The sequence below is a fragment of the Pleurodeles waltl genome, chromosome 10 (genome assembly GCF_031143425.1).
Source record: "Pleurodeles waltl isolate 20211129_DDA chromosome 10, aPleWal1.hap1.20221129, whole genome shotgun sequence".
In the NCBI taxonomy this organism is placed as follows: domain Eukaryota; kingdom Metazoa; phylum Chordata; class Amphibia; order Caudata; family Salamandridae; genus Pleurodeles; species Pleurodeles waltl.
The window spans coordinates 715,858,476-715,881,862 of NC_090449.1; the positions used below are offsets into that span (position 1 = coordinate 715,858,476).

Sequence of the window (23,387 nt, forward strand, 5' to 3'; positions counted from 1 at the left end):
CCGAATATGGCCATGTAACATGTCTATGATCATGGAATTGCCCCCTCTATGCCATCCTGGCATTGTTGGTACAATTCCATGATCCCAGTGGTCTGTAGCACAGACCCTGGTACTGCCAGACTGCCCTTCCTGGGGTTTCACTGCAGCTGCTGCTGCTGCCAACCCCTCAGACAGGCAGCTGCCCTCCTGGGGTCCAGCCAGGCCTGGCCCAGGATGGCAGAACAAAGAACTTCCTCTGAGAGAGGGTGTGACACCCTCTCCCTTTGGAAAATGGTGTGAAGGCAGGGGAGGAGTAGCCTCCCCCAGCCTCTGGAAATGCTTTGTTGGGCACAGAGGTGCCCAATTCTGCATAAGCCAGTCTACACCGGTTCAGGGACCCCTTAGCCCCTGCTCTGGCGCGAAACTGGACAAAGGAAAGGGGAGTGACCACTCCCCTGACCTGCACCTCCCCTGGGAGGTGTCCAGAGCTCCTCCAGTGTGCTCCAGACCTCTGCCATCTTGGAAACAGAGGTGCTGCTGGCACACTGGACTGCTCTGAGTGGCCAGTGCCACCAGGTGACGTCAGAGACTCCTGCTGATAGGCTCCTTCAGGTGTTAGTAGCCTTTCCTCTCTCCTAGGTAGCCAAACCCTCTTTTCTGGCTATTTAGGGTCTCTGTCTCTGGGGAAACTTTAGATAACGAATGCATGAGCTCAGCCGAGTTCCTCTGCATCTCCCTCTTCACCTTCTGATAAGGAATCGACCGCTGACCGCGCTGGAAGCCTGCAAATCTGCAACATAGTAGCAAAGACGACTACTGCAACTCTGTAACGCTGATCCTGCCGCCTTCTCGACTGTTTTCCTGCTTGTGCATGCTGTGGGGGTAGTCTGCCTCCTCTCTGCACCAGAAGCTCCGAAGAAATCTCCCGTGGGTCGACGGAATCTTCCCCCTGCAACCGCAGGCACCAAAAAGCTGCATCTCCGGTCCCTTGGGTCTCCTCTCAGCACGACGAGCGAGGTCCCTCGAATCCAGCGACACCGTCCAAGTGACCCCCACAGTCCAGTGACTCTTCAGCCCAAGTTTGGTGGAGGTAAGTCCTTGCCTCACCTCGCTGGGCTGCATTGCTGGGAACCGCGACTTTGCAAGCTTCTCCGGCCCCTGTGCACTTCCGGCGGAAATCCTGTGTGCACAGCCAAGCCTGGGTCCACGGCACTCTAACCTGCATTGCACGACTTTCTAAGTTGGTCTCCGGCGACGTGGGACTCCTTTGTGCAACTTCGGCGAGCACCGTTTCACGCATCCTCGTAGTGCCTGTTTCTGGCACTTCTCCGGGTGCTACCTGCTTCAGTGAGGGCTCCTTGTCTTGCTCGACGTCCCCTCTCTCTGCAGGTCCAATTTGCGACCTCCTGGTCCCTCCTGGGCCCCAGCAGCGTCCAAAAACGCCAAACGCACGATTTGCGTGTAGCAAGGCTTGTTGGCGTCCATCCGGCGGGAAAACACTTCTGCACGACTCTCCAAGGCGTGGGGGATCCATCCTCCAAAGGGGAAGTCTCTAGCCCTTGTCGTTCCTGCAGTATTCACAGTTCTTCAGCCTAGTAAGAGCTTCTTTGCACCAACCGCTGGCATTTCTTGGGCATCTGCCCATCTCCGAGCTGCTTGTGACTTTTGGACTTGGTCCCCTTGCTCCACAGGTACCTTCAGACAGGAATCCATCGTTGTTGCATTGCTGATTTGTGTTTTCCTTGCATTTTCCCTCTAACACGACTATTTTGTCCTTAGGGGAACTTTGGTGCACTTTGCACTCACTTTTCAGGGTCTTGGGGAGGGTTATTTTTCTAACTCTCACTATTTTCTGATAGTCCCAGCGACCCTCTACAAGGTCACATAGGTTTGGGGTCCATTCGTGGTTCACATTCCACTTTTGGAGTATATGGTTTGTGTTGCCCCTATCCCTATGTTTCCCCATTGCATCCTATTGTAACTATACATTGTTTGCACTGTTTTCTAAGACTATACTGCATATTTTTGCTATTGTGTATATATATCTTGTGTATATTTCCTATCCTCTTACTGAGGGTACACTCTAAGATACTTTGGCATATTGTCATAAAAATAAAGTACCTTTATTTTTAGTATAACTGTGTATTGTGTTTTCTTATGATATTGTACATATGACACTAAGTGGTACTGTAGTAGCTTCACACGTCTCCTAGTTCAGCCTAAGCTGCTCTGCTAAGCTACCATTATCTATCAGCCTAAGCTGCTAGACACCCTATACACTAATAAGGGATAACTGGGCCTGGTGCAAGGTGCAAGTACCCCTTGGTACTCACTACAAGCCAGTCCAGCCTCCTACAGGCCTCCACTATGATTGCAATGTGTGTAGGCCCCAGGACTGGTGATAACTTTCTAAGATGTATGCTATTTATTTGTGAAGAGCAAAATGTCCATTTCAGCTGCCCGTGAGTACATCGTGGGCAGTGTAAAAAACAGAGATACGTATGAGCCCTAAGTTGAGGGCCTTCTTATGGGAACCAACCATTTTTACGTGCCCAGGGGGTGTCTCTCCCGATCTCATTAGGCTAGAAGGCCCTATGTTGGAGAGCCCTCGTGATCCGCTGTTTTTTCGCGATACACAGGTAGCTGAGACGGGCTTAGTCACACCCCAATGTACATTCACACGTTAAAACACAAATCAACATGTGTAGTTATAAAAGCTGCAAAACCTATTAAATTGAACCCCGTTTAAACTGGATCACTCGGAATAATATATCTTCAGTATTCAGTCTAGAGGAATAAGCTACTCCGTTCCTAAAAACACGGGAATAACATGGGAGGGCGAAGGGGGGCTGGGCTGCTGTCCTAGACTGTTGGTGCTAACATTTGATACCTTGCTTTGGGGTGGATATAATTGGCGCGACAGCATGAAGATTTTAAAATGGCTCCACTTATTTTTGAAATGTCTGCTTTCTTTGTTTTGGAGTGATTTGCATGCCGTATAATTTTGCCAATTCCACCTAACCTTTGACAATAAACCCCTACTACTGTATGTTTGACGCATGTACAACGCGGGCACTAACCGGGCTAATTGTTATGCATTTACCTTTTAACAGTAGCGGACGAGGCTAAACTCGGTTCAAGGGATGACCAGAGTGAAGGTAAGCCTGACTGTATTGCCGTTGCCATAGAAACCCTGGCCAAAGCTGCTTACTCTGCTGCCAATCAAATTGCATGCGAACATGAATAATCCAGTATTTGCATGGCTGTTGTCATATTTGGAATGCTCGCTTTGTGCAAGAATGTGCGGCATGTCTATGGCCTGTAGGCGTTTAGGGGCCGGAGTAGTATATTCAGTGTTGGTCTTTACCAAAATCTTAGAAGTTTATATACCTTTGAGTGTTAAAGAATACATTTAGTCACGACAATGCCCCTTAATATTACCCCAGTAAAAGTTAATGTAGCCGTTTTTCTGACTTGTATCTGTACAAGGGACAGCACATTACACAATCCGTTCAGCAGCTCTGTTAGCGTTGAACAGTGCGTTACTGAAAACCAAAACTGGTCATCATAAAGTTTACATCATGACTAATATACCCTATTTGATCATTGATATTGGTAAATAGTGCGTTAACGAAATACGTGTTATTTGCATCATTTGTCACTTTTATTCATAACCTTCAACTTACATTTGTCACTTTTAACCAAGAGTCATAATGACTGTGTAGCTCATATCGTGAAGTAAAGTCTAACACCTCCCCCGTGTGCTGATGCAAATTCTGCCCTTGCAGTTCCCTAGTCTAGCACTTGGTGGCGCACAAAGCACAAATGATATCTGCCCCGTAGCCGTAATTGCTCTTTTGACGTCTTGATCTGAAAGCTGGACAGTTTCGGCCTCTTAACTGACACCACCCCCACGTGCTTTTCTAAAGCAGGTCACCAGGATGCGCCGTTGCCATGTCGGGGCAAAAGAGAAATGTTTATTTATGAAGCACTGCCAGAAAAGATACTATTTGAGTCATATATCTAAGTGGTTGTTAGCAAGATTATGACACCATTTATTTAGCACCCGTAACATTTCACAACAGCCGGTTTTTGAACGCTCTTTGTAAATGTGCCCATGTCGCGTTATTTTGTAGCCCTCGATATTACAGTATGCTCAGTAAAACGACACGTGCCCCATTGCTGAAAACGTTATTATTCTGTACATTAAGCTGAAGATAAATTTCTTTTTTTTGTAAGATTAAAATCTGCAGAATGGTTTCTGGAGACTAATTTTTATAAGCAATTAAAGTAATGGACTTGGCGCAACGATAGGGTTTTATGATTTATTCGTGAGGAGTTCGAAATCACCTTCGGAATGCTATTTTAATTAGTCTAGAGCCGGGGTGATATTGTTAGATTACACATGTCTAATTAGAGACCGCTCATATTGAAGCCTATAAAGTGGGGCCTCACTTTAAAACGACTCCTGGAAACCATACGTTATTCCCAACCGCCCGAACGAGTGTTGTTTAACAGATAGAATTACCAAGCTGAACAACACGCCGTCAAAATTAAACTAAGGCCAGAACAATAAACCCTCAAGTTACTAGGACGAGCTTCATGGCGATTTATTACTGCAGTCTCCACCATCCGTTTTTTTTGTTCTTAGGTGCACGTGTCTAACAAATGCTGGCTTTTAGTCATTGTATATAGGTACACTGATAAACTGCTTGCAAGGACCATCCTACATTCCCTTCAACTGGGTTTGGAAAATTAAGGGCGAAAGACAATGGCTGCCCGGGTTAAAGGGCGCGACCTTAACCCCTTAAACACTTCACCACCTCTGTTGATTGTCACCCCTGCAGACAACGAGGCCAGACCATTGTACCAGATGTTGTTGCAAAGAAAAATCTTAACTCTTCACCCCTTTGTTTAGAGGGAAGGTTTGCGAGAGGGGCAATGTAGCACATAGCGTGCCCTGCTGAGCTCGGGTTTAGCAGCAGTATTGGCTTTGATCCAGTGCTTAATTTGTAAATAAAGACGTGCTGGTGCTCAAAGCCCTCCTCTTAAACTCGCGGCTTTTGTCATTAAATGTGCGAGCACGGAATACTGAGGCAGCGTAATCCAGAAACCATCTCGGGCTTCTTCAATCCATTTAAACCCACTCCCTGCCCATTCAGCTCACTCTTGCAGCTTTCTCCATTTGTGACGCTTTTCCGTTTTTCTTTTCCTACGTCTTTCCCATATGTGTATTTTGCTCGCAGTAAATGCTTGAGGCAGAAAAATAAGCGCCGGCCCTCAAAAATAAGTGCCGGTGCTCAGCACCTGAAACAAGAAGCACAAATTAAGCACTGCTGGGATCGTTCTGTTAGTTTACTGCGTTGTTGTATTGCCTCTTTGGAGTGGCCAGTTGTCTTTTGTGGGAGAATTAATGTCGGACGATCACATGCAAGTCAAAATCAGCAGGGTAGCATCCTTAGAGGTGAGGATGAAGCTGGGCAGTTAATGTATGAAATTAATGACCATCACCACCTGGCAAAGGTGGCCTCCTGTCACCGTTGTCCCCAAAAACTGGTATGTTATTTTGATTTGAAGAGTGAACCTTATCACCCGAAGGGTATCTAGGCACTGGAAAAGGTGTGTAGGTCTTCTGTTGAGGGTTAGTTGAAGAGCCAGGCCATCAGCCTCTTGAGGCTTTACAATAGTGAGGAGGAGGCCCTGATGTGTGGAGGGGGAGGTTGTTCCATGTTTTGGGTGTGATGTAGGAGAAGGTTAGGCCATCTGTTCTGCTTTTGCGGATATAGCATTGAGGTTTGTGAGGAAAAGTAATGCTGAGCATAGGAGTCTGGTGGGTTATTGGAAATGAAGGCGGCAGTGGAGGTAAGTAGGTCCTATGTTCTGCAATGTCTTGTATCTCTGCGTCAGGAGTTTAAATTGGCAGCATTTATGTATTGGCAGCCAGTGGATTTTTCAGAGACGTGGCTTGATGTGCATGCGACACAGGTGGTCAAGGATGAGTCTGCGGTGCTCTAGTGGGTCTGAAGTTGGAGGCAGAGGTGGTTGGAGATTGCACCATAGTGTATGTGGCCCTAGTCTGGTCTGCTAGTGACTAGGGCTTGAGTGAGGGTAAGCATGGTGCTGATGGGGATCCATTTGAGGACCTTTCGATGGATGTGGGGTATGTGGAAGCAGGAGGAGCTGACTGTGTCCATCTGTGAGGCTATGCTGAGTTTGTTGTCTAAGATTATTCCCAGGTTTCTTGCATGGTTAATGGCTATAGGTGTTGGACTAATCTCTGATGGCCACCAGGTGGAGTACCAGGGGAAGTTCTTGTTCCCAAAAATAAGCACTTCTGTCTTGTCTGAGTTGAGTATCAGGCAGTTGTTTTTCATCCATTCTGCTATGCAGATCATACATTTGATAAAGTTGGATCTGGTTGTCGAGGACTTGTGGTACACTGAAAGAATGAACTGGCTGTGTTCGGCATAGGAAATGTTGGGGATGACGTGGGATCAGATGACATCGGCGAGTGGTGTCATGTGAATGTTGAACAGATTGGGGCTGAAAGATGATCCTTGAGGGACTCTGCAGATAATGTCCTTGGGCTGTGATTTGTAGGGTTGAAGTCTGCGTCTCTGTATTCTCCCTATGAGGAAGGAGCATATCCATTCGAAGGCTGGACCTTGGATGACAATTGTGTGTCGTCTTTTGACAGAGTATGACACATTGTTGAATGCAGCACAGATGCCCAGTTGAATGAGGGTGGTTGTTTCACCTCAGTCCAGTAAAATGTAGATGTCATCTGTGGTGGCGATGAGTGCTGTCTTTGTGCTATGGTTGCTTTAAAAGCCGTATTAGGTGTGGTTGCAAAAGATTGTGGAGTTCAAGGTGGTTGATGCCTTCTTTATAACTTTGATGGGTACAGTGGTAGGGAGATGGGCCGGAAGTTGCTTATCTCGTTGAGTTCTGCCAAACGGGAACATTTCCTGAGGAGGGCCGTGACAGCAGCACGTTTCCAGTCCTCATGGAAGGTTGTGGAAACAATGGAGAAGTTGCTGATATGAGTGAGAAATTAACTGATCAAGGTCCTCCAAGTTGTAGATATGATGTGACAGGGGTCTGTGGGAGCCCCGGAATGTATGGTTTTTATGATAGAAGTGGTGTCTTTCTCTGAGTGTTCTCCAGTAGGTTAGTTGTGTGTCTGTGTAGGAGGTGGGCAGGTTGCTGATGATGTCTTTGGGTTTTGGTTGTTTTTTTAAGTTAGTGAAGATCTTTTCATTTTTGCTGTGAAAGAAGTTGAAGAGGTTGTCACAGTTCCTGGAAGTGGCTGATGAAGTTGTATGAGGCTTCTGGGGTTGTGAACTCCTTGATGATAGCAAAGATCTCTTTGCTGGCATCAATCCAGTTGGTGAGTGATCTTCTGTTGGGGTCTCTTAGAAGGTGGTGGTAGAGCCTGAGTGCAGCTTTGTAGGTTGATCTGTAATCATGGTTGGCTCTCCATTTCCTTTCTAGCTGCTTGCAGTATCTTTTGGGGTCATGGCCCAAGAGACCTATTTGTTGGTTCTGCTTTGTTTGAGTTTTGATGGGTGTGAGAGCATCTGCATAGTTAGAGATCCACTGGTTGTAGACTATTCCTAACTTTTGAGCCAACTGCACCATCGATTCTGGTGCTCTATCTTTTACATTATATACATGGGCCTACAAGTTCCAGCAAGATGGTGAAACCAGGGGAGGACGATTACAAGATGGCGTAGCTTAAACAAGCTAATGAATAAAAAGCAAGCAAATGAAAGTGACAATAAAACCATCCAGTGGTATGCATTCACAAGCTCTAAGCTCACTGCAAGCTGGCAGTAGGTCTTTTCACAAACAGGCATCTTGTATACACTTGCTGATAGTAGGATAAATCTTTATTCAGTAAACAAATTATAACCATAAAAGAAATACGCGAGTCAAAAGATAAAACATTAAAATAGGACTTAAAACAAATGTTAAAGCACCAGTTAGAACTTAGAACAATGCATTTAAAATCCATGTTCAATATACTAATTCATAACACATTACTTAAGCCTTAAATATAACAGGGTCCAGTACCACACAACAATTTGATTGCCTCGAAATCAAATACACCTCCCATATGCCTTTAATAGATACAAGAATAAACACCCCTGATCGGCATTACACCCCACATTAGTGCCAAGCCTCTCTCAAGCTTAATTACACAATTTAAGAATTTGAGCACACACAAGTGTGGATAATCTCTAAGCGTCTTAAGATCTAACATAACAGAACTAACAGCTGTGAGATTTTTTTTTAAAAAAAGGTATTAAAAACACGTTTTCTAAGCACAGAAAAGAAGGGGCTCAACAGAACAAAGTGCTCAAGAGTTTGTGCTGACAAATGATCACATATTTAGGGACCCAAAGTACCTTGAGCAGAGCAGTTCTTTGGGAAACTGGCCAAATGTACAAAAAGGTTACATCTAAATTTAGTTAACATCTGCCTGTGAAAAGCATTTGCCACACAAAGCGAATAGCATTCAGTAAAGGGTACTGTCTTTATAATAGAGTGAACACGAGCATCAGGCTTCAGCAATTCATCATTCTCCCTAAAAGACTCAGCATGGACAGTAGAGGATCATTTGACCCAATCATAGTCTGCTTTAGAAATGTTCTCTGGGTTGTTAAACAGGTCCAGATGAACTAAACTGGCAAAATTCACCTTTATGTATTCAAATCAAACTATTACTTTTACATGGTCTAGAAGGAGACAGTCTCTGATTATCAGTCGATTCAGGGATGGCTCACTTTTATACAACACACAGATTCACCATAGCAGGGGCTGCGATGCAATAACATCTAAGATATTTCAGGCCCAACTCCTCATGGACGGCAAGGTGGAAATACTTTGCCGGACCCACAACAAATGTCTCGCAAATCTGTTCTCCTCAACCTGAATCTGATGACAAACCTTGTACCCCCATATGTCGCTGCCATAAGTTGTAGCCGAAACACAATTGGATCTGTAAACTTCTCGTAGTGTGTTTATCGGTTTCCTGCCCACTCTAACATCGAAATCCAATGCCACTAACCAAGTATGAGCTAACATTGATTTTTCGGACGGGCCCCCACTTGCTCTTATTATTGAGCAAAATACCCCGATAGGTAAAAATGGGCACCTGTTAGACTTCACACTTATTCCCCCCCCAAAAAAAAGTTTTGTATTTAGATGGCTTACAACCAGAAGCCATAACAAAGGATTTTGTGTGGTTTATAGAAAGATATAGGATAGTCATGAAATCATAAAAAGTATCAAATAAAAGTTGCAATCATACCTCTGTCCTAGACATGAGAATGGCATATTTTGCATAAAGTAGACCTTGTATCGTCTGGTTGCCTGCCAGATGGACATCACAGTTCTTCTCGATTTATGCTGCTTAAAGGTGATTAATATAACTAGGAAACAAAAATGGGCCAGACTCCAGCCCTGCCTAACACCACGGGTTATTGAGAAAGAACTTGTACAGCGACCATAAGCACCAAAACTAATTGATGCAGACATATCCCTATGCAGATCCCCCCAGAAAACACCATAGCCGGATCTACTCCAATGATAACTTCAAGCCCATAACTTGGTACAATTTACTCGATCAAGTGTGGAGATAAGATCCTTAAAACTTATGAACAAGGTACCCTTTTTTTAGCTATTGAAGAAGTATAGGTTCGGTGACTGGTCAATGGTGCTATGACCAGACATGAACCCTTACTGTAACTTAGAATTTCTGATTGACAAGACCTAAAAATGAGTATTGCCTGGGGTGGTTTTGGGGACCTGAAAGCCATTTGCAACTTTCTGCTTATGTTTTTTGGAATTGTAGTGTTTACGTTAATAGTTCATTTTTCAAAATAGGTTAACAGGTGTATACCAATAACTTACAATGTTGTGGGTTGATGCAAGCTTGCATATATTTGTGAGAAATTGTATGGCTTTGTTTGTTGTATTTTGAAGCCAAATACGTTACCTAGCACGTAGTTGGAGAACATGATAACCTGCTTTGAATAGGAAAAAGTATTCTGTACGACAGTAATGGATCTACCAAGTGTCACTATGTTAAATGACGCGTTGTGACAGCCATTTAGTTTTAAAGCGCAACACTTTGCATGCTGGGACCTGTAGGTCCACATATGCAAGTGATAAGCGCTTTTTGGATAAAAATACCCTGCCTGGTCGTTGCATGTTTTTTGGCACCTGGTCAAAACGTGTATTTTTGTGTTCACCTGCAGAACTCATTTGCAGATATATTCCTGGCATGTCTCTGTTTCCCCTTGAATGAATACATGTTTATGCTTCAGCAGCATATTTAAATTCGGGCTAGTTGTAGAAATTGAGGCCAGGGCCGGCTGTTGGTCCTAATTACGTTGACAGAAAAGGAAAGTAAACCGCACTCCATCACTAGACACTATAATGGATTTGTAATTCTTTTTCTTTCCTCGGTTTATTTGGGTTGTCTAATCCGTGCGATGTTTACAGTTCAGCCCAAAGGTTAGAGGCATATTCAGTGGCAATTGAGCATAGCTCATTTATCTAGTCCACCCACGGAACTTCACTGGGCCCTGCTGCCTCGCGCACCTGGCTGTAATGCAAAGCACATCCCCAGCAGAACCATTAATCATCCCGCCTAGACCCCTCTGCAGAGAAAGGAAGCAAGCACATCGAACTGGAAACATATATATTGTAAATAGTAGAGTCCTTAAGTATTTGTAATCCCATAAAGTCCATACTTTGATGTTTCCTTGTTTGAATATACATTTTCAGAACCTTTCAGTATGTTTAAATACATAACCATGACATCCTGGAACAAGGAATGAGTGAACTTGGAAGTATGTTATTTTTTTTAATTATTTTTGAGCATTCTGAAGTTATGCGTTCTTTCCCATCCCCTGCATGGACTTTTACATCTTTAGGTGGTAATGTTCTGATTTAGTTAGGTTGCTAAAGGGCAAGTCCAGTCTTCTTTCGTCATGGGGATATACTTATTCACTGCGGTCATGATGCAAAACCCTTGAACATATAAACTATAGAGACACTGAAAGGGTATTAACCTGTGAATTGAATGATCATTCCCAAATCTTAATCAAAACTGCTGAGTGGAGCCATGCAACCAGCATCAAAGGCCTATGTCTCCTTCATCAGAAGCTGCTGGTGTGAAAGGATGAGACCAAGTGGCAGTCTAATGAATGTCCACTAGACTAGAGACACTTCTTGAGCCACAGTGCAGTAAGCATCCATACCCCTAGTAGGAAGCCTCTGTCACTCAGAGGACGATGCAACCGAGCAGATTCTGATGGACTTCTAAAGTGATTGTGAGGGAGGCATCTTCCACAACAAGGAGCTTCCCAGTAAGCACCAGAGCAACAGTCAATCGAAGAAAGTCTGCCTTGAAATGTATAGTTTTCACATGGAAATTACCCCCTGAGAAAAAGTGTGTAAGTACACCCTCTTCCCACCTGTGGCCCCAGTACCCAGAACTAGCATTCATGTGCAAAATGAGAAGAACTTTCCACTGAGACAACCTTTTGGCTGGTTTTACAAAATTTGTTGTCTGAGGAAGATGGAGGTAAAGTTTACACCTTAATTGTGCAGGATGTCCGGTAATTCTGTCTCGTAATCCACTCATGTGATATGTTGTATCCAAAGATCTATCAGTAAAACTTTCTAGGTTTCCAGATAATGGGTCTGTTGCCTAACCATTAAATGGTTTCACAGTCCTCTGATCTGTGTGTTAGTCAGGAGCTTTTGGGGAGATTAAGGGTTGGGCTGTAGCTTCCCTGCTCCTCTCTTGGATTACATACCTCCCGAAGTGGACCATAGAGTACTCAAAGAATTGAATATATGCATTATGGGAAGGGTGGTTGCTGATAGGTAGAAGAATAAAAGAAATATAGGAAGGTTCACTCCTACCTTCTTCCTGTGCTGTACAAAGCACCATATTTGTGATTTTGTTTTTAGCGAGAGATCCATCCATCACAAAGTGCATCTTCAGTAAGCCCCAGTGTTCCTCAACAATCTGGGCTACAGATGTTGCCTACTTTAGAAGGCAGCATACATTGCACAACTGAGAGCAGCACTTTCACATTGTTACTGGCATGCCCTTGTAGGCTGTGTAATGCTCTTGAGGCCATTGTCTTTAGGCTTTTAATGGTGCTTTTAACCTTCACACATTCTTACCAGTCCTTAACATTATAAAGTTACCTGCTGTAGTCTAAGCAGTTGGCTCAAATATAGACTTTGGAAGTGTTCTGGCCAGGTGACCATGCAGTGGGTGCAACTCTGTCACAGTATGCTTTTCTAAGAAAATCACATCCATGGATCAGTCATAAATGCAGGACTTTTGCTTTGTTCCTTAAAATCATGATTAGAATAGACAATCCAGAGTTAGAGCTCCTAACAACTTCGCACTTGTGCATGTGAGTACTTCCAGGCTGTACTTTGTTGCAGTTTAGTACATCATAAAGTCTGAACAAAGTTTCTGATTCAATTGCCAAACACGTAGGCCTTGTTTCTGTGCAATTCATTCAATATGTTTCACTGAAACCATCCTCATCTTTTCTGATGCCTTGAACACTGTTCAGGCATCACACAACCAAGATTTGCTGCCTGGTCTGCATCTTCAGAAGCAGATTGCTGCTGTGTAACTCGTTGCAGATGGCTGGGCTACTCTCAACAAAGACCTCTCCTGCGGAGTAAGCCCCATTAAAGGGAAAATGCAGTAAAATCTAAACACCACTTGTCCTTTGTCCCTTTTAAAGTAGGGGGAATCACATTAGCAGAGGACGAGACTCCGAGAAACCACCTCTCTGGTGGAGAATAGAAGGCCACCACCCGAGCAGGACTTCTGTCTTCATCCCTCTTCCATAGCCATTTCCTACGGAGAAGGTAACCTGTTGCAGACCATTGACCCTTACCCAAATAGTTTGCATCCTCCCTTACCAGGCTATTTTGATTACAATCAAATACAATCTTTTTCGATTTGTGAATTTTGGTTCTAGTAAAAAAAAAACTTCATTATATGGCCATTTAACACGTGTTGGTGGTAAATACAGTTTAATGTGTGCCTGGCTCTTTAAATATGTTTTCCTATTGAAATATTTCTCTAAAGACTAACAAAATAGTATATTACAACTTATTTTCTCCTTACATTTGCCGTTGTTTGTCACTGTCTCACTTTGAAGATAAACGCTCCAAGGTGAGGTGTGCGAGAAAACGGAATAGTCAGCCTACTATAGTGATCAGAAGGACAATCCTGTTTTGCTTGGATCCCCCAGTGCTTCTAGTTCTAAAAATGTATGTAGTCTTAGCCGTAGAATATTCTTAGAAATACTGTTCAAGTCCTGGGAGTTACTTAGTAAGGAAGTTCTATAGAGTTGGGATAAACCAACAGGGGTCGATGGTTCATCTTCCAAATTAGCTCAATAAAAGGAAGGAAGAGTCAAGTTGGGATTTGCTAGGAGTTGAGCATCGGTGACTTCCTCCCAAGAGCTTCTGCTGCTGTTACCAGTCTGACCTGCAAGGATAGGCCCAAGCTGGCGGGCGAGAGCGCGTACTCAGGCGAATGGTCAGTTAACAGCTGTTAAAGCTGAACAGCATAGGCAGTGATTGTGTTACTAACGGAGACCTTGCTAAGAGAGGCTATTCACGTTCATTCAGCTCACCTTGAAATTGAAACAACGTACACAGGTGGCTTTGTTAATATTTTGTTTGGGTGATTATTGTTCTTGGCTCCCAGACACAGGTGTGCTCATGCAAGCCATAGAAAACACGGAATTGTGCAAATACTGCCACCCCCCAGATTTTAGCCCTACTACTCATACAGCGCTAATCGAATATAATGACTTCATGTTTAGAAAGGTTCAGCATGTCCCTGAAGTCAAGTAGTTTATAAATGTGTCTAAATTGCATGAACATCAGAAGTCTTGAATGGCAATGGAAAAAGCTCTACTCAATGTAGTAGGCACATGTTTCCTTCTCCAGTTGAAATATTAAGGAATATCGCCACACCCCTGTGTGTGGGAACGGACCACAGGGTAGGTTCGCCGTTTTGTGCTTGCTTAGAAAAAGAATCTATGTTGTCAGTTTTGGCAGGCGGCTGACATCCGCGCTGCAGCCCACCCACGTCCAGTATTCGTCTGAATTCTTTCTGCGGCCCAGTGTTAGTTTTGCAGGACTCTGTGATCACAAGGTCACATCCTAGCTTGCCGTTCCTTCGGGACAGGAAGACCTACTATAAATACAGGTTATTCTCCTTGGTATGTGTTGGGCAGCAGGAAATGACTTGATGTTATTTCCTTTTCAACAGAAAACTGCGAATAATCCTAGACCATATACTTTTTGTCCCTGAAGTGACTGAAATGATCGCCTCTACGCAGTAATTATGAGAAGAAATACGGGCTTTTTGTTGGGAAATAGATCAGCCTTAAAGCGGCAGCCACTGTGAGTCAGTATAACTGCTGCAATATTTATTCGCCATTTACTTGACGTCGGTCTTACAGCTGTCTAGTTCATGATTTCTTATGTTTTCTTTTGAAATTTTGGCAGCAAACGTCTTTTTACTGTCTACCGAGGCGGTCCTAATTGAAAACGTGGAAAAAATGGGCCCATAAATTAAAGTTTTCGCCACTGATAGCAAAAATATGCAAAGGGGCACTGTTTGCAGAGTCGTTAAAAGCCTGAAATAAATGCATTTTTGTGATGAAATGGAAAGCTCACCAAAGACATAAGGAACACTTTTCCTTTCCCCTTTTTGTTAAACAACCAGTCTGAGGTCTGTGCGAAATGTGATTACCTCAGCATCCGCGATTCATCACTGCGGTCTCCAACCCTTAGGGCGCGGTTGCTGCTTTTCACAGAGCCCTCTGTCCAGTTTTTCGTGAAAAAACATCGGGAAATTAAACCCTTGCGTTGACTAAACTTAAACAATTTCAAGAGCGTGATGGGCCGTACTCGGGGCCACTAGAATTCTGCGATGTTACGCGGTGGGGTTTATGCATAGCAGTAGTTTTGATGCATAATCATTTATCTGCTGCAGAATCTGCAGATTTTGACAAAGCAATGTTTTTTCGTCAAACGGATCGAAAGTTACTAAAACGTGGCTACACTTGTTGCTGTGAAGTGGAAGATCATTTGCAAAGAAAGGTTGACAGGTCACCTTTCTGTTACTAATTGACGAATTTGGGTGTTTAACTGGTATGAATGAGATGAAACGTGTGCCCAGACAGTTTTGGGATGTGTACAAGTGACAAAATGTTAAAGTTATACTATCACAAAATGCCCAGCGTTATGCCTCACAATTTGCCTTACCTCACCATATTATTTGTGTCAACCCTGCCACATAATTCCAGTGGCCCTTCTAGCTTTAGAGCAGGCTGTAGTTGTAGGCTGGGCAGATTGGGAAGTGGGTGAGTAGGGGCGAGAGAAGGAGCAAATGATGTAAAGCCGCCTGGTGCCCATCAGACCATGCGTGGCCCGGGAGCATGGTGGGCATAGTTATGGCGATTTATGGTTAAATGTAGTGCTAAAGAGTGCATTTCCAAGCACATTATATCAGTTGCATTGGTGAAAGCCCTGTAGGGTTTATAGACTACTTTAGGGCCCTTATTATAAGTGGCATGTTACCCTGCAATTTCCTCTCTTGGAATTACCTGTGGTCCCCGTAATTTCAAGGGAGGGGGAGAACCGAATAATGAGGATCGTGCATGTCTGGAAATATAATTTATGAATCTGAATTACTATGCTGATTTCAACATGCATTCATATGGTGTTCCACCTGAAGGATGCCAGCTTGGCAACAGCGCCTGGTAACCCTTACCCTGTAACAGGCCCATTGATATCAGCTGGCCACTTGTGTTTAGGGACTATACGGGTAGACTGTAGTTTCAGGGTTTTGTGCCACAAACATTTTTAGAACTCTAATGGCATCTGTTGCATTTTGCTAACACCTCATTTGAAAGATCGCAACCTGTCCTTTAAAAGTAATACCCGCCTACAGCCTAATATTACTTCATCTACTATAGCCCATCTGTTAATACAAACAAATATTGAATGAGTACACATACCCTCCTCCCGCCAAAGGTCACACCTTCCTCCTACTCATTTAATCTACTACATAGAAACTGGAGTAAATGCATAGAATGGTTTCCTTAGGAGGGCACAACTAATCCCACTAAACCCCTGAAAAAAACTTGGACTCAGGAGCAGCATGCTTCCTGAAGAAAGCTCTTTAATGCCTCATTCCGGGGTAGTAACAACTATATGAATGCAATGACCCTACACTTTGTAAGCACCTTAGAACAGTAACATTGATCAAAATTTGTTGAGGATGTAAAGAATTCCTTACAAATGTATGCAGTTTGCCAAGCCTAGGCATACTGGATAGTGCTCCACGTGGCACCTCTAGAGCCCACGCCTAGGATCTCTGGACTCGGGTGATGCTTGCAGGAACTTTTGGGAAGTTGTATCCAAAGCAGGCATGCATACAATGACTGTATACACCATCACATAGGCAGTTAGCAAAGGCAGGCATGGAAATGCCCACATCCTGATGTAGTGGGGTGCATGCTGCCCAGTCTCTACCTAACCCTATGAGGACAACACACAGGCCTGATACTGGGTACAACATAGGTGGTTACATTTTTTTTTTCCAATAGATTTGCCATTACCTTTGCTTCTGTTTCTGCAGTCTTACTTGCTCACGTTGCCCCATATCCACGTCTTAAAAAGTCAGCATTGTTGAGGGGATATTTAGATTCCAGCAATGACAATATGTGGACTTAAGTGAGAACAGCGTTAGTGAACAAAGTGAGGAAGTGGTAGGAAGGAAGAGGGCCTCGTAAAATTAGTTGAGGAAAAGGCAGGTGGAAGAGTTAACCGATTGTTCAAGAAAGCCACTGAAAAACTGCTCCTCAGAACGGAAAACCACACCAGACAGCACAGGCCAGGACGTGTAGTCAGATGTATTGAAACCAGTGGTGTACAGAAGGATAATGAATTGTGCAGCTGTTGTTGCCGTGGTGTGTAGACATAGCTTTTATAAAAATCTGTAGCAAAAAAAATGGTAACATAGCTAACAAAAATATTTAATTTAGAAAAACTGTACAGTATTTTTTGTTTGCTCCCAAGAATCTAATTAGAGCAGTAAAATCTTACATTTAGGAACCAGCTCATAAAGCATAAGAAATACAGTATCACCACGTGCAGTGCATAAATCAACACCTATCCAGGTGTTTACAATTTTACTTTTTGGGGATTCACATTAGTTCAGATTAGCTTCATGGGTTAGGTGAGCATTGCATAATATCTACAAGTAAATTTATGATGTTCTCGTAAAACAGTGTTATTTTTATTTCGATGCGTTGTACACCAACTTCAAAATTATTTAGTTTGATACATTTTCTTTCAAAAGTCAACATTTCTGATGTTCATAGCACCATTTCATACACACAATCCTGTAAGATGTGCGGCGATTGGACTTAAGTTTTATTCTTCACTTCTACTTTCATGTGTAAGGTTCTCTGTGTTGTGTGAATTTCTAAACATTTTTGAATTTTCTTAAAGAAATCATCTTGTGGTGTGAGCATAATATTAATTATATGTCCTTAGTCTCTCCCCCTTTTCGGAACTCTAGTTGATGAAGTATAGAACGCAGATAACCATAGTTTGTTGATGAACAAGACAATTGTACTGGCACACCCGCTGCGCGGTGTTGCTGCAGTCACGTTGGTGTACAAGGAAGTAAGATGCAAAGAGAGATCTGTCTGTATGGTCTCTCTCCTAAGCCTTCCCTTTCGAACATTTGCAACTCCTCATTTAAAAACATTTTCCTTTCTTCCCGGTATTGAAGGGCCTTAGACTTCAATAGGGATACATTGTTAGAGCTGCACTGGCCTACACTTACATAAAAGCCATATGTTCTGCCATCGGTATCGGTATTGTTGCAGCTGGGTTACAAGCCTGATCATAGAGTGTGAAACACTTTGAGGCAAAGCAACACAGGCAAGCTGGTTCGTACATTTTTAGTCAATGGGTTATAAAGAGCCAGACGTTTCTAATAGCTCTGCATTTGTGCCCTGTGTCTGAGACAGCAGATGTTTAGCACCTGCAGCTGGACATACCAGCCTTACCAATCCTTTTAAAGGCTACCAATAGCCTTTAGTAGCAGAAGTGCTGAAATGCATCAGTGCTTCAGAACAAGTGTGTGGTATCTCAGGTTCTGGACGTCTTTCCTGAGATTTTCTGCAAGTCCGTCAGAGAGTGATATATAGTAAGCGGTCTGTGCCTTGCATTCTAGGTGCTGCTCTCAGATTATCAGTTGACGCTAGTGACTGAGCTAAGTAACATCACAGCTTCTGGTGCGGTTTATATATAAACCCATGCCTTCTTGAATAAACTAATGATGTTTATGTGCTGTGTCGTCCTTCTAGGGTGCAACGGTGCATTTCTGCAAACTGCACGCTACGTGCTGCCAGCTGGCAGAGATCATGGGAGGGATTTTTTTTATCAATCCTGGCTCCTGCTTGACCACATTGTGTGATTGTAGGCAATTCTTTTTTTTTTTTTTTTTTTTTTTTTTTTTTAAAGGACCTCCCTCATAATCTCATGAAACCACCATTAAATGCACCAGTTTATGGTGTGTGCTGTACAAAAACACTCATGTACATGGGGAGACTGGAGCCAATGACATGTCAAAGCAAATATTTTAAAGCAATTGTGGTCTTAATAGCCATGCTTTAAAATAAATACCATTGAATTAATTGTTTGGTAACAGTGTTTACCCCTAGCAACAAAGCCAGCCCCATGGGGAAATGCCTGGTGCCAAACAGGATCAGATCAGGCCAGACTCTGACCATTACATTAGCTGTCTTGCTCTCAACATTAGAATGAGCTTGCTAACTTAAGTATCTTTAAGATACATCAATTCATTATACAAGTAAATATCATGTTTCTGGTGTATTCTCATAACTGCCAGATTCAACACCCTTAGAATATTCCCCAGGTGCCAGAATGGACCTTGACGTTTTTCATAGCGGTTTGGTGGTGCTGTGCAGCTCCGTGTTGACTTTGTTCTGCCCTGAAAGTGAGGGAGTGGAGCTACATTTAAATTCCACCCCTGCGTGCCAAGGGGTTTGATGGTGTTCCAAATCCAATATATGAGGAACAATGTCCCCACCAAAGACTACAGGATTCAACCATGCTCTGACTGTTGAAAACAGATGTTGTTAATGGACCCGTATGAGATGTCCCTTTAGTGTATGGGCTTGGGGCACGACTCCAAGTCATGCGATGGGCATGGCCTCATGCACCTGAAGGTGATCTGGGGCTGTGAAGTGAAGCTATACGTTGATCATCAAAAGAAGTCACGCTCTATAAGTAAGTCCCGATTCCCCTCCAAGTCCAGGGTGTGAAGCTCTCCCTCTCTCAAGGCCAATCCCGCATCAGGTCTTCTACGAGGTTGAAGTCATCCGATAAGCCAAAGTCCATTTTGAAGAGGAAATGTAAGAAGGCAAGGTGGGACTTAACTCAATCCTGCCACTCTATCTAAAGAGAAGCCACAAGGGTATCAAAGTGCCACTCAAACTTGCTACTGCTTCCCGATTAAGGAGATGATCTTGCAGTTTATCCCAATTTACTTTAAGTTACCCGGGCCATTGGATATACCACAGGAGGTCGATGCCTTCAAGAAGTCCATTATGTTCGGCACTCTCCCGGCTCCCTCTGGTTTGCCTTTGGGTTCGAAGGATCTACATGGGTCTCCAATCAGGTTACTGCTGGCGTCAATTTCCTTTGTGCAATCTGAGCGCTTAGAATCTGTCTTGGGTTCCGCACCGACTAAGGGGCCGACTTCCATATCTGCTCCAAGACCTGTGAAAGTCCTTCCTTCATCGTTGCTGGTCCCGACTTTGCTGTAATTGGAGGGGGATTCAGTTGCTGACTCTGAAGTTTTAACTCTGAGCAGAATCAGTCTTGACCCTGACTGAGGTTGCACTCCTACGCCACTGAAGTGCACCCATTTCCTGTGCAGCCTGCTTCAGACAATACACTCCCACCTCTGTTTAGCTGTCATTAGAGGCTTCATCAGCTTTTTGGTTCTGATTCTGACCAGTTTACCCCCACCCAGAGATGACAGTCGTGATGATGGGGGATGATTTACCCCTATGTAATGATGATGGTTCATGCATGGATTTACAGGAGGCCTGTGTGCTTCATATTTCCCCTGGTAGAGGGTTGTTTTCCCCTGTTGGGCCGCTGAAGGATGAGAGTGCTTCCTTTACTGTGGTAATTAGACATGCTGCTGATGTCCTGGACCTACAACTGCGAAGAATTGAAGTTAAGGCAAATGTTTTTACAGAAGTTCTGCAACCTGGGCCTGCTTCCTTTGACTACTTACTCACAGTCAATGAAGCCCTAACGGTCACTCTGATTGGCACCTGGGCTAAGCACGACAGTATTTGGTGATTCATGAATGGAGGCTGTACCCAGAGATGGTGCTAAGCGTCTTCTGACAGTGGAGGAATCCCTGGGTAGATCTTTTTGCCACTGTTGAGAACACACAATGTCCACATTTTTGTGTGATGAGCTCCTGCAACAGTTCCCCATAGGATATGCTTTTAACTGGGATGGAACAAGGGACTCCTGTGTACCTTCCTTCATCTGCCTCTCCGGCACAGAGTTCAGAAGAAAATCAGGAACGACAGTGCCCTAGTCATGATAATTGCCCCGAATTGGGCCCGTAGAGTGTAGTACCTGGAACTTTTGACCACGTGTGACTGCTATCCACTCAAGCTACCACTTTAGGAAGGTCTTCTGTCACAGCAGGGTTCTGCACCCCAACCTGCACAATCTACACCCCGTGTGTGAAAACTGAATAATGGTAGTTGACAGCATTTGATTTGCCAACCAAAGTTGTGGATGTCATCCTGGCTGCCAGGATCCCATCCACAAGTCTATTTATGTTGTGTGTTGGCTGGGATAAATGTGTGACTTGATGTGTAGTCCATAGGACAGACCCTTACCAATCAAAACTGTTGGATATTTTATTTGTTTTGCATTTGGCCAAGTAAGGTTTTGCATTGTGCACTAAAGGATATTTATTGTCCCTTTCAGCCTTTCTGCATTTGCCAGACCAGATGTCCTTGTTTAAACCACCTGTTGTGATGTGGTTGTGGTTTCCTAAAGGTTTCATGTGTGCTCCCTTTGAGTTGATGCACAGCTGCTGTTTGCGTCTTCTGATACCAAAGACTGTGTTTTCCTCATCACAATCACTTTGTCATGCGAGTGCACCAATAGAGCCTGGAGCTCATTTGCCCAACACCATCTTTTTCCCTAACAAACTGGTAAAGAGGACCTTCTTGCCAAAAGTCCATGACATCTTTTCATATTGTGCAATCCATCACTCTCCCAACATTCTTTGCTGCATCTCACCCCTCAAAAGAGGAGGAGAGACTCAATCAGTTTGACCCCAAAAGAGGTTTAGGCTTTTACATCAGTCACACTAAGGACCTTTGTGTGGATGGTCACATTTTTCTGGGGTACTATGGAGAAAAAATGGTAAACTGGTTTAGGAAAGGACTCTGTCAAGGTGGATAGTCATTTGTAATAAGGTCTGCTGTGCGGTGGTCAAACTCAGACCATGAAAGGGCCGAGTCTCCATTCCGCCAAAACCACGCCTGCCAATACTGACCTGGCATGTGGACTGATTGTTCTTGACATCTCTTCAGGCTGAGACGTGGGCATCAGTGCACATGTTCATGAAAAACCACTGCCTTAAAGCTAAGTCAGACTGGAAAGACATTTAATCAGTTCAGTCCTGAGTTACTTATCTTCTGTAACAGTGTTTTTGGTGGATACTCTATCTCACTGCAGAGTCCTCACTGCCTCCCATCTCCCTCTTTTAACGGAGTGTTCCCTTTTGCCTTCTGAGAAGGTCCACACCGGTACCTCCATTTGTTTTGTGCTCCATTGAAATTGGTGCGCAGGGGTTGTGCTTATATGCCACTTCTGGAGCAGACTGAAGCCAATGCAGAACCGCATGGTGCCACCTGAGAGCACTGCTTTGAAAGAATGTCTAATCCAGGCTGGTATCTGGGGAATATTCTAAATTTGGGGAATCTGTGATTAGATTGTGTATCTACCAGAAACAGCTTTACTAAAGGTACCATACTGAAATATTAAGCTAAAGCTCACCCATAGTCGTTTCCTGCTTTGTCCACCACCCAGGCCTTTGTGAATGATACATGTGTGACATTAACAACTCATGATCAACCCTGGATTCATAGTAGCACATTTCGATTTTGAAAGTTCTAATAATAAATCTAAAGACTAGTGTGTGAACTCTTATTTATTCTGCCATTAGAAACAGTCTTACATATTTCCCAGACACTCTCTGGAAGTCATTGTCTTCATGATTTGCAAGCTGTATTTCCTCAAATTGTGCTGTTTATATCCATTTCTGATTTGTCTAAACAATTGTTCTTTGCATTACAATATTTTCCCCCTGATGTTGTGCCAAAGAAGGTGAGATAACATTTTAGGTAATCCCATGGAGCTGTTAATTGTGTTTTCAGACTACTATGTCTGATGTTTAAGTGAGTAATTACATTTGAAAACATGGGTATTATTACATATCCCTTAATTGTTCTAGATTATCAAGAGATGATGCTTCTTTTAAGTTAAAACTTAACGTCTTTCCACCTGGCCTTCTTTGTATTACCACTGTGTCAAAACTGACTTTTGTTTACTGGTTTAACAGCATTCATAGCCTTTTGGATGTATTTTCATGTAGTGCCTCATGCCATCACCATATCTTTGAATAGATTGAAAACGTTTAAGAAATCGTATTCTTAACTAAAATAAGTATTTGGGGGAAATAAACAAATTGAACAAAATATAGCATAAATACTTACCTACAAGCCCCATCTTCCTGCTTCTGTATTTTTGACTCGGATAACGAGCTGGCCTTCGTTCCTGATTCACATATATTTAAATTATTATACATTTAAATTATGTTCTGGTGGGGATGAGGAAGACTGTCGTAGCAATTTAAGTCAGTGCAGTGGCGCAAACAGCTGCTCATTCCCTTGTAACTTGTGTATTGTTCGCTCCTAAATACTTGTTTAGATCGTTGATTTTCAGGAGCTTCAGGTGCCAGCAGCCAGTAGACAACCCCGAAGCAAGTCGCTCCAATCTTGAGCTTTATTTGTAACAGAGAACACCAAGGATATTTATGAATTGAGTCTGTTTATTTAAAGTTCACTCTGAGTATTCTAACTCGCATCCTGTCATTGAGTCTGCTGCTTCCTAAATTGCATGTAGATGACATTACAACCCTCCATCTGCATGTTTGCAAATTCTCCAATAGTGGGCCTTTATTGCCA

The 23,387-nt window shown here is 43.5% G+C and overlaps 1 protein-coding gene across 10 annotated transcripts in view; it reads left to right on the forward strand.

Annotated features, from left to right (window-relative positions):
- PARD3 (par-3 family cell polarity regulator) overlaps nucleotides 1-23,387 on the forward strand; it is a 1,239,520-nt gene that overhangs the window by 800,206 nt on the left and 415,927 nt on the right. For 6 of the 10 annotated variants that reach the window (XM_069211229.1, XM_069211234.1, XM_069211224.1 and 3 more), the window contains exon 18: nucleotides 3,093-3,137. The exons of the other annotated variants lie outside the window; for them this stretch is intronic. In XM_069211229.1, coding sequence (XP_069067330.1) covers nucleotides 3,093-3,137 — 45 coding nt within the window. The remainder of the gene's footprint in view (nucleotides 1-3,092; nucleotides 3,138-23,387) is intronic. 10 annotated transcript variants of the gene reach the window in all.